This window comes from Rana temporaria, chromosome 1 (assembly GCF_905171775.1).
Source record: "Rana temporaria chromosome 1, aRanTem1.1, whole genome shotgun sequence".
Classification (NCBI taxonomy): Eukaryota; Metazoa; Chordata; class Amphibia; order Anura; family Ranidae; genus Rana; species Rana temporaria.
The window spans coordinates 108301022-108313555 of NC_053489.1; the positions used below are offsets into that span (position 1 = coordinate 108301022).

At 43.9% G+C, this 12534-nt stretch overlaps 1 protein-coding gene across 3 annotated transcripts in view; it reads left to right on the plus strand.

The window, feature by feature from the left end:
* Nucleotides 1–12534, plus strand: part of RASGRF2 (Ras protein specific guanine nucleotide releasing factor 2) — a 486592-nt gene that overhangs the window by 362409 nt on the left and 111649 nt on the right. For all 3 annotated transcript variants that reach the window (XM_040341627.1, XM_040341631.1, XM_040341628.1), the window contains exon 14: nt 3948–4196. In XM_040341627.1, coding sequence (XP_040197561.1) covers nt 3948–4196 — 249 coding nt within the window. The remainder of the gene's footprint in view (nt 1–3947; nt 4197–12534) is intronic.

A 12534-nucleotide genomic window follows, 5' to 3' on the forward strand; every position in this document is an offset into this window, starting at 1 on the left:
AATGGTACTATAAAAGTCTCCTATAGTATATTATATGTGGATTAAGCTGGTCATTTATGGCATAAAGGTACAGGACACAAATGGAAAGAAGATTAAAGTGGTATTAAACAAAAATCTATGTTATTGCAGTTTGCCAATTCTTTAATGTGGTGGCTGCATTCGCTTTCTTTTATAGGCTCTTTTTTTTTTTTAAATCTGATCTGGCCAGTAAGTCTTTGTGTATCAACTTCCTTTAACAGACCAAAATCTCAAGCTTAAACCTTTATCAAAAAAGGAAAAAAAAAAACAAACAAAAAAAAAGTTACATATTTTGCTATAACTGCTTAAAAATTGTTAGCAGGAGTTTGGCTTTTATTTTTAGGCAAGTCCATCTAAATCTGCTGGGGCGTCTATCACTACCTTCTCCCCAGATTGACAATGCTGGTCTCCAAATGTGTCTCTGTTTCTCCTTCATCCAGAATGAAGACACCCTAAGATAGGAAGAGTGTTACTAGCCACATTTACCAGTAAAAACAAGGGAAAACAAAATAAAACTAGAGCAGCAACCAAAGAAAAATTAACATTGCTATATAGACAACTAGTGTGGTTAACATTCTCCAACAATCCTATTATAATAAGTAACAGTTGTTAGGCAAAGGAAATTTGCTCACAAGATTTTACATAGTTTGTGTCTCTCCACCCTCATTATCTGTAAGTAAGTCAGTCAAACATCACTGGACTACAAAAGCCACTTGCTATTGTCGTTCCATAGCAGAGACACATAATGCCACAACACAAGGTAAAAGGAAATATCCAAGAAAAGTGCCTTGGGCATTATAAGGTACTGAATTCTCTAGGTAAATAAAAGTGAATAGAATTGAAAAATGAATGGGTATAGAAACAAGGGGCAATGGGTTAGGGTCAGCGAGGGAGTTTCTGTCATGCTGGGTTGACCACCTATTCACTGCCTTGCCCCTGAAAGGTATGGAATTCTTGGGTCTCACACTCTCCTGAAGGCCTGCATCTCGTTATTTATTTAGTACCATAGTTAATCTTCCATTCAAAATTGTCAAGAAGAGTATAGCTTTCACCACATCAAATGGGAGAGGCAGTGTCTAGCTTCTATACAAATAAAGAATGTCAGCCTCCTGGATCATCTAGGAATCTCTCCACTAAACCTTTTTAGCATTGCTTTGGATGGAGACTTGCTAAGATTTATTTGTGTAAGAATATATGAAATTATCTATTCTAATTCTGGATTAAAATATTATATTCTAATTCAGAATAGCCTGACATTTGGACAAGACCACCATACAGTATATTATGTACTTTGCTTTCCTGTTAGCTTCCTTGGAAGCAATTGGGTCATGCATCAGGTACATATGAGGCTGATCTGGATGGAATCATTGTGACAACACTTTATAATTTGCTTCAATACTTGATGTTTTTATAAATGTTATAGATGCCTTAGCTGCTAGTTTATGCCATTCCACCAGTCTTGTTCCAATTTTCCCATATAAGGCAATTTCTAGAAGCTGAGGATAACATAATATACGTACATTGTGGGGTTGTGGCCTTAGACACCACATTTAAGGATTAGTAAATTGAAATATGTTACATTTTTGTTTTTGGGTTTAATACCACTTTACGTGGATAACAAAAAAGAACAATAAAACATTTTTCATCCTTACTAAAGAACAGATAGATACAATCACTTTAAGAATAAAAATGACCCAGAATTATTTAAGTTTCCTATTAACCACTTAAAGCGGTGGTTCACCCTCCTTAACAACAATGCAGCATTACATTCGGCATCGTAGCGTGAGCTACAGTATGCCGGTCTTACATTTTTTATCCCCGTACTCACTGTGCTATTGCACATTGAAGATTCCGACTCCCGCGGGGAATGGGCGTGCCTATGGAGAGGGAGGATGATTGACGGCCGGCTCTGGCACGTCACGCTCCCCGAAGACAGCCGGAGTAGGTCTCGGCTCTTCACGGCGCCTGCGCACAGGCTATGCGCAGGCGCCGTGAAGAGCCAAGCCTATTTCGGCTATTTCCGGAGAAGCGTGACGTGCCAGGGCCGGCCGTCAATCACCTTCTCTCACCATAGGAATGCCCATTCCCCGGAATCTTCAATGTACAATAGCACAGTGAGTACGGGGATAAAAAATGTAAGACCGGCATACTGTAGCTCGCGCTACGATGCCGAATGTAATGCTTTTTTTAATAGGGTGAACCCCCGCTTTAAGGACCGCTTCCTGCACATATACGTCGGCAGAATGGCACAGTTGGGCACAGGCACGTACAGGTACGTTGCCTTTAAGAGCCCAGCCGTGGGTCGCGAACGCACGCGACCCGGTCCGAAGCTCCGTAACCGCGGGACCTGTGGACCCGATCGCCGCTGGTGTCCCGCGATCGGTCACAGGAGCTGAAGAACGGGGAGAGGTGTGTGTAAACTGTGGCACTGTCATTGATCGCCTGATATAGGGAAAGACGATCAATGACGTCACACATCCAGCCCTGCCCCCCTACAGTTAGAAACACATATGAGGTCACACTTAACCCATACAGTGCCCCCTAGTGGTTAACTCCTAAACTGCAATTGTCATTTTCACAGTAATCAATGCATTTTTATAGCACTTTTTGCTATGAAAATGACAATGGTCCCAAAAATGTGTCAAAATTGTCCGATGTGTCCGCCATAATGTCGCAGTCACAAAAAAAATCGCTGATCACCGCCATTAGTAGTAAAAAAAAAATATTTATAAAAATGCCATAAAACTATCCCATATTTTGTAAACGCTATACATTTTGCGCAAACCAATCGTTAAACGCTTATTGCGATTTTTTTTACCAAAAATATGTAAAAAAATAATACGTATCTGCCTAAACTGAGGAAAAAATATATTTTTTTATATCTTTTTTGGGGATATTTATTATAGCAAAAAGTAAAAAATATTGAATTTTTTTCAAAATTGTTGCTCTATTTTTGTTTATAGCGCAAAAAATAAAAACAGCAGAGGACGCCAATTTTGTTTGGGCGCAACGTAGCACGACCGCGCAATTGTCAGTTAAAGCGACGCAGTACCAAATCGCAAATAGGGGCAAGGTCCTTAACCTGCATATTGGTCCGGGTCTTAAGTGGTTAAGAGATGTTTAAGGCCACCTTTTAGATATGCATCTTAACTCATATACAGGATATATACATTACGTCTAGTGGGAGAATGCATTTGTGGTAACATGCATAAAACACTACATAAAAAAATCTGCGCAAACATACTATACACACATTAACCCCCATAATAACAACGCTGTGTCATGAAAAGAACAAAGATTTACTCATATGGTGTTTTTTTATGGTGATTTGTGCTTATTATGCCGCGTACACACGGTCGTTTTTTGTGATGAAAAAAAACGACGTTTTAAAAAACGTCAATTAAAATGATCGTGTGTGGGCAAAACGTCGTTTTTTGTCTTCTGGAAAACGACCAAAAAAAATTCGAACATGCTTCAATTTTTTATGTCGTTTTTCAAAATGTTGTTTTTTGTGTCATTTAAAATGATCGTGTGTGGGCTAAAACAACGCTTAAAACAACGTTTTTAAACCCGTGCATGCTCAGAAGCAAGTTATGACGCGAGCTTGAATGGAACAGAGTGCCGCCGTACGTGCTGAACGTAACCGCGCTTTGCTAGAGCATTTTGAAAAAACGATGGTGTGTAGGCAACGTCGTTTTTTAAAATGATGTTTGAAAAACGTAGTTTTTTTTCATGAGAAAAAATGTAGTTTTTTTACAAGACAAAAAACGACCGTGTGTACGCGGCATTAGAGTTCCTATATCCAGTGGCAAATTTTAACTTTAATAGGTGTATTATAGTTTAGCTTGTATTTTTGAAAGCCATAATTTTATAATATAAACCATGGAATTGTCCAGCTGAGGCAAGCTTCCTGTTTATGAATGTTTTAGATCGGACGCACGACTGCATAAAGATGATGTGGATATCTGTTTTAGTAAAACCCTGAACTCCTGCAAGGTCCCTCAGATCCGCTATGCCAGCGTGGAGCGTCTTCTAGAGAGATTGACTGACTTGCGCTTCCTCAGCATCGATTTCCTCAACACTTTCCTGCATACCTACAGGATATTTACCACAGCGTTTGTGGTCCTGGAAAAGCTGGCTGATATATACAAGAGACCTTTCACATCAATTCCAGTCAGGTATGTACAATACAGCCCAGTGTCATGTGTGCTTACTTTGCTTGTATAATTACTACCAGGTTTAAGTGAGAGATATGTGGGTGTTGCCATTACATCTGAAAATGAGGTTGTCTGGCTCCTGTGCTGATACAATAATTTCAATACTAACCTAGAAAATGTATGTAGGAAAGGGTCTGAAAAATCACAGATGTCCACCACGGATCTCTTCACAAGTCCTGAACTTCATTGCCATCTTTAGCAATCTACAGTTTTCTCTAGGCATAACCCCTACTAAGGTTGTAATTTTTGCATACTCTCTGGATGCTCAGATGCTAAATATTTTAATCCCATTACAACACACTCTTTGTACAGATTTCAACCTTAACTCCCAAACTAATAGAGAGATTACAGTAGTACCAAGTTAGTCAATTATCAGATTTTGAAATTCAGGAAATTCATAGCTTTCTTTTACTGCCCCCTTACACAGTTTGAGCAGTTGTGCTTGATTAAGGGAAGTTTTAATTATGAATAAGTGGGAGAGGGGCATTGGGAAATATTCTCAGAGGAGGAGTGTTCCAAGGCATTCATGTTAATTCGCACTTTCTCCAAACCTAGTTATTTCCAACAGAAGAACTATGAAATTACTGTTGGTATGGAAGTCCTGTTACTCTAAAGTGCCAGTCACCTGCCTCCCCTGATATTTGTTGGTAAAGTTTACAGTAAAAAAGAATATATGGTGGAGTTGGAATAGGTTACAACCTTTTTGGAATAAATCTACAACCTTTACTGGTTCACACAAAATCGCAATACTGTCAATGCTCCCTGGATCCATAAAAGTTTGCAAATCTGTTATGCAGCTCTAACCACAAAATCTAGTTATTGGGGGCCCATGGAGACACTACCTTTGCTAACCGGGACCTCCATAATGAATGATATTATGCAGGTGGATAATCTGATAGCAAGCAACAATGACAACAGCTGGGGCATATACCATACTACAGATGCATTCAAATTCCTGCTGAACACCTAAGTCCGAAAAGGTACACCTAGAATTAGTGTTGAAATGACTTTATCATTCTGTTGTCGTATATCCCACAGATTCCTTCTGATATATTTAATTTTAGGTATAGGGCAATCCCCTCTCTGTCACTAACAAAGAGTTACTAGACCTTCTGATTACCAAGGGGCAATTTAGGAAACAGGGATTACAGGTCAATTAGCTTCAGTATAAATCACACAAATATAAAACAAAAGGGGAATACAAAGTTAAGGAATTTCAAAGGAGCCAACTTCTCTAAACTATGAACCTTGCTAGAAGATATATATTAGGATAAAATATAAGGAACAAAGAACAGGGAGGAGAAATGGGTTTGCTTTAAGAGCATATTTGCCAGTGCATCTCATTGGGAAATACATTTAAAAGAGAGAACAGAAGTCCTGGATGGCTTAACTCCAATGTAACAATGCATATAAAAGCAAAGGAGAAGGCCTTTTAAAAAATACAAGGCTGAGGGATCATCATCAGCATTCAGACTTTACAAAGAATGCAACAAGAAATGTAAGGGTGTAATTAGAGTGGCTAAGATAGACACGAAAGACACATAGTGGAGGAGAGCAATAAAAAAATTAAAAATTAAAATTCTTTAAGTATATAAACAGTAAAAGAGGGAGGACAGACCATTTTGACCCCATAAAGAATGAGGAAGGAAATCTGGTTACAAAGGATGGGGAAATGGCGAAGGTATTGAATTTATTCTTCTCATCTTCACAAGGGAATCGGGGGGCTTTAGTAACCAAAACTTCAGTGTTTATCCTCATGACACATCACAGGAAGAACCCTCATGGCTAACAGAGGACAGAATTAGAAATAGACTTGAAAAACTTAACATTAATACTTCACCGGGACCAGATGGCTTGCACACGAGGGTCCTTAGGGAACTCAGTCAAGTAATTGCTAGACCATTGTTCCTAATTTTTACTGACAGTCTACTGACTGGAATGGTACCAGCTGATTGGAGAAAAGCCAATGTAGCACCAATATTTAAAAAAAGGCCAAAATACATTCCTGGGATTTGACCAGCTAGCCTAACATCAACAGTATGCAAGCTCTTGGAGGGGATGATAAGGAACTATATACAAGGTTTTAGTAAAGAAAACGGTATCATCAGCAGTAATGGATTCATGAAGAATCGTTCTTGCCAAACCAATCTATAACCTTCTATGAGGAGGTGCGTTGCCATATAGATAAAGGAAAGTCTGTAGACATGGTGTATCTGGATTTTGCAAAGTTACCCATAAACGTTTACTGTACAAGTAAGTAAGGTCAGTTGACATGAACCATATGGTGAGCACATGAATTGAAAACTGGCTACAAGGGTGAGTTCAGAGGGTAGTGCTAAATGGGGAGTACTCGGAATGGTCAGGGGTGGGTAGTGGGGTCCCCCAGGGTTCTGTCCTGGGACCAATCCTATTTAATTTATTCATAAACGACCTGGAGAATGGGGTGAACAGTTCAATCTCTGTATTGGCAGACTATACTAAGCTAAGCAGGGCAATAACTTCTCCCCAGGATGTGGAGTTAATTAAATTAATGGGGTGGGCAACTACATGACAAATGAGGTTTAATGTGGAAAAATGCATAATGCATTTGGGTGGCAAAAATATGAATTCAATCTACTCACTGGGGGAGAAGCACTGGGGGAATCAAGGATGGAAAAGGACCTGGGGGTCCTAGTAGATGATAGGCTCAGCAATGTCATGCAATGTCAAGCTTCTGCTAACAAAGCAAACAGAATATCGGCATGCATCAAAAAGGGGATTAACTCAAGAGATAAAGGGGTAATTCTCCCGCTCTACAAGACTCGGGTCCGGCCTCACCTGGAGTATGCTGTCCAGTTCTGGGCACCAGTCCTCAGGAAGGATGTGCTGGAAATAGAACGGGTACAGAGAAAGGCAACAAAACTAATAAAGGGTCTGGAGGATATTAGTTATGAAGAAAGGTTACGAGCACTGAACTTATTCCCTCTGGAGAAGAGACGCTTGAGAGGGGATATGATTTAAATTTACAAATACCACACTGGTAACCCCACAATAGGGATAAGGCTCCATGCACACTGAAGCTAAAAAAAGCTATAAAAAATGGCAGTAGCTTTGCAGGGAGCCTTTCAACATTTTTTAGCGTTTTTGCAATAGCTTTAATCAGCGTTTTTCACTGTAGCTTTTTTTTTTTTTTTTCCTTTTTTTTTCAATGGATCATCCAGCCAAAAAACGGCACTTTGAAAGCAAATTTCGGGCGTTCAGAAAAAAGCCAATAAACTCCAAAGCTCATTAACACTAAAAAACGCCCAGGTGTGCATGGGCACATAGGCTAACTTAAGTTAAGTTTATGGGCTTTAAAAAAAAAAAGCCAAAATGCAAATAAACTACAGTTTATCAGCTTCAGTGTGCATGGAGCCTAAAACTTTTCTGTGGAAGGGAGTTTAAAGGGGTTGTAAAGGATTTATTTTTTTTCATAATAAGCATCCTTTACCTGCAGATATTCCTCTTTTCACTTCCTCATTGTTCGTTTTTGCTCAGAAGTTGCTCTATTTCTTCTCTGTTCTGTTCACTTCCTGCTTGTCTGATTGTTACTCACCACTGTGAAGGGAGGCTTTACTGCGGTGGGGACGTGCTCGCCCCCTCCTGGGAACTACATCTGTGCGGCAGGACGCTCTCTACGTGTTAGAGACTTCAAGGAGATGTGAATTCCTGGGTGTGCCGCAATGCATTATAGGAAATGTAGGGCCAGATTCACAAAAGGGATACGACGGCATTATCCCTGTTTCTATCTATGCAACTGATTCATAGAATCAGTTACGCATAGATAGCCATAAGATCCGACGGATGTAATTGTTTTACACTGCCGGATCTTAAGATGCAATACCGCGGCCGCCGCTGGGGGGAGTTTGCGTCGTAAACCAGCGTCGGGTATGCAAATTAGGAGTTACGGCGATTCCCGGCGGTTTTTCGCGTTCGCTACGTCGCCGCTAGTCTAGTTTCCCGTCGCAAGTTTTTTTTGGTGCCTTAACTTTACACAGCAATCGTATTGCTGTATAAAGTATGGCCGTCGTTCCCGCGTCAAAATTTAAAAAATAACGTTGTTTGCGTAAGCCGTCCAGGAATACGGAATTACGATACGCGCGTCGCCGTTCGAAAAAATGACGTCACTTCGCGCAAAGCACGGCGGGAGTTCGGAAACGGAGCATGCGCGGTAGGTCCGAGGCGGGCGCGCGCCTAATTTAAATGGCACACGCCCATTTGAATTGGCCCGCCTTGCGCCGGAGGCCGCCGGCGTAGGTTTTCATCGCAAGTGCTTGGTGAATCAGGCACTTGCGATGAAAAATTGCGGCGGTGTAACGTATCTACGATACGTTACGCCGCCGCTCATCTACGTGAATCTGGCCCGTAGTTCTTACATGAACGAGAGCCGCAAACCAGGAAATGAATGAACAGGAACTAGAACGCCGGAGGTGATATAGATGAAGGAATTTTATAGGTATTTCCTCGTTTTGTAACAGAATCATTACACTATTCTGTCTGTCTACCTTGCAGACATTAATTTTAGCCCAAAAAATATTTTCCTTTACAACTCCTTTAATAAAACATGTGTCCACTCATTAAAATAAGAAAAGAGGTTTAATCTTAAACTGTGCAGAGGGTTCTTTACTGTAAGAGTGGCAAGGATGTGAAATTCCCTTCCACCGGCAGGGGTTTCAGCGGGGAGCATCAGTAGTTTCAAGAAACTATTAGATAAGCACCTGAACGACCACAACATACAGGGATATACAATGTAATACTGACATATACCGTATTTATCGGCGTATACCGCGCACTTTTTTGCCCTTCAGGGCAAAATCGTGGGTGCGCGATATATGCCGATACCCTCTTTCCCGCGCCGAGTTTGAATACTGCGCTGGCATATACCGAGCGCAGTACACTCGTGTATAGTCGGGCAGGCTCGGCTCCTCTCGAGAGTAGCCGAGCCTGCCCGACTATACACGAGTGTACTGCGCTCGGTATATGCCGGCGCAGTATTCAAACTCGGCACGGGAAAGCGGGGATCGAGCGGGGAGGACGCCGCAGAAGGACGCCGGACCCAACGAAGAGGACACCCGAAGCCGCAGACGGACGCCAGACCCGACGAGGCCGCCGATGGACGCCACGCAAGACACCAAAACTGTAAGTACTAAAATATTTTTTTTACAGGAATGTCGAGTCCACTTTAGGGGTGCGTGCTATACGCCGGAGCGCGCAATACCCTGATAAATACGGTAATTACACACATAGATTGGACTTAATGGACTTCTGTCTTTTTTCATCTTGACCTACTATGTAACTATGTAACTAACCTTCTTCTTTTCCCTTTACCCTTTGTACCTTATTTCCTTCCTTTCTTCATTGCCTTAAATCCTACCCTCATCCCCATCAATTTCTTCTGTTTTTATTGGCACAATTTTCTTCTGTTTAATTACATGTGCATATGTTAACTTGAAGAATCACAGAACACAATTCTTCTGACTTTATGGCCTATTGTGTACATTCTAAAAATTTGCCAAAACATTATGATTTTGGAAAGTTGTACAATTTGAAACTTAAAGTGGATGTAAACCCACTGTCATCATTTTTAAAGCATTGGCACATTTCAAATATATAAGGCTTTACATGCCTCCTGCAGTTGTCCTTATATTTTTATTGTCACCCCCTCACCTGCTAGGAGCCCCCGCAATATTCCCGAATCTGTGGGCGTTTTAGTTCTCGGCACTCGGTGGGCGGAGTCGTGACGTCAGAGGACTGCTCCGCCCACCACTACACTGCCCTGGCCAGTCAGCGTTGTGAGGACGAGCCTCACGCCTGGTGACACTGCCGTGCATGTGCAGCAGTGACAGAGCGCGTTCTGTGAAGAAGCAGAACGCGCTCGCGGCCCCCTGTCACTTCTGCACACATGAGAATGTCCAGTGACAGTCGGGGATGATCGGTGTGCGACGGGACAGCTGTGAACACTGCGATCCCCCTTGCATGGTTTTCATCAGCCGCTTCTTCTCTCCCTCCCGCGGCTTTCACCTGAAAAGCGATGTATGGGGGATCGCGGTGTTCACAGCTGTCCCTGCTGCACCGATCATCCCCGACTGTCCTCCATGTCTGCCTCCTCCAGCGCCCCCCTTCTTCTTCTCTGGCCCCCTCCTCATCCACCCGCTGTGTCTTCCCCCTCCACCCCCTCAACCCGCCAGCTTCTCTCTCCTCTCCCGCATGCTGCGGGGGGGGGTTTGGGAAATCTGTCACGATGGAGTCCACTGCCCCACTGACACCATCCACTGCCCCACTGACACCGTCAACTACCCCACTGACACCGTCCACTGCCCCACTGACACCGACCACTGCCCCACTGACACCGACCACTGCCCCACTGACACTGACCACTGCCCCACCGACCACTGACCCACTGACACCGACCACTGACACTGACCCACTGACCCACTGACACTGACCACTGACACCGACCACTGACCACTGCCCCACTAACACTGACCACTGCCCCACTGACACCGACCACTGCCCCACTGACACCGACCACTGACCCACTGACACCGACCACTGACCCACTGACACCGACCACTGACCCACTGACACTGACCCACTGACACCGACCACTGACACCGACCACTGACACCGACCACTGACCCACTGACACCGACCACTGACCACTGACCCACTGACACCGACCACTGACCCACTGACACCGACCACTGACACCGACCAACTGACACTGACCACTGCCCCACTGACACTGACCACTGCCCCACTGACCACTGCCCCACTGACACTGACCAACTGACACTGACCACTGCCCCACTGACACTGACCACTGCCCCACTGACACTGACCACTGCCCCACTGACACCGACCATTAACACACTGACACTGACCACTGCCCCACTGACACTGACCACTGTCCCACTGACACCGACCATTAACACACTGACACCGACCGCTGACCCACTGACACCGACCGCTGACCCACTGACACCGACCGCTGACCCACTGACACCGACCGCTGACCCACTGACACCGACCGCTGACCCACTGACACCGACCGCTGACCCACTGACACCGACCGCTGACCCACTGACACCGACCGCTGACCCACTGACACCGACCGCTGACCCACTGACACCGACCACTGACCCACTGACACTGACCAACTGACACCGACCACTGACCACTGCCCCACTGACACTGACCACTGCCCCACTGACACCGACCACTGACCCACTGACACTGACCAACTGACACCGACCACTGACCACTGCCCCACTGACACTGACCACTGCCCCACTGACACCGACCATTAACACACTGACACCGACCATTAACACACTGACACCGACCACTGACCCACTGAAACCGACTCAATTTTTTTTTTTTTTTAAAACCACCCTCCCTTCAATAGTACAAAAATAAATTGTAAAAAAATAAAATTGCAAAAATGTATAAAAATAAAAAAAATCCACTGGTCTCAAAAAACCTTATGAATTTTTTTTTTTTTTATTGTAAAATAAAAAAATAATCTGACACTATCCTGACACCATCCTGCACGTACTACCCACCACTGTACACTCTGCATTCCTGTGATTCGCACTGCATTGCTGTTCATATCACATGCCATGTCTGTGCGATGCGATTTCAGCCATACAAACTGTATGGCTGAAATCGCATCACATTTGGACCAAACATGCACAGGACCCTTTTTTTGGTCCGCACCAGAATCGCATGGGTGTTCACACCTATGCGATCCGATTCATGTCCAAACTGACAGTTCGCACTGCGATATGTGAGCTGAAATGGGGGTGTCATTACCATTGTATGACAGTCCCCAGCAGTTTGCATATGGCAGTGTGAACTGCCGTGCGAGTCAGGTGCGATGTGGGAACCCGCAGTGGAATTGCAGGGTTCCCGAATCGCACCAGTGTGAACCAAGCCTCAAAGCATACAGCCTACAAATGTCACCTGACTGCTCCCACCAAGGCTCGGTTCACACTGGTGCGATTCAGGAACCCTGCGAATCCACTGCGGGTTCCCACATCGCACCCGACTCGCACGGCAGTTCACACTGCCATATGCGAACTGCTGGGGAGTGTCATACAATGGTAATGACACCCCCATTTCAGCTTGCATATCACACTGCAAACTGACACTTAGGACATGAATCGGATTGCATGGGTGTGAACACCCATGCGATTCTGGTGTGGACCAAAAAAAGGGTCCTGTGTGTGTTTGATCCAAATGAGATGCGATTTCAGCCATACAGTTTGTATGGCTGAAA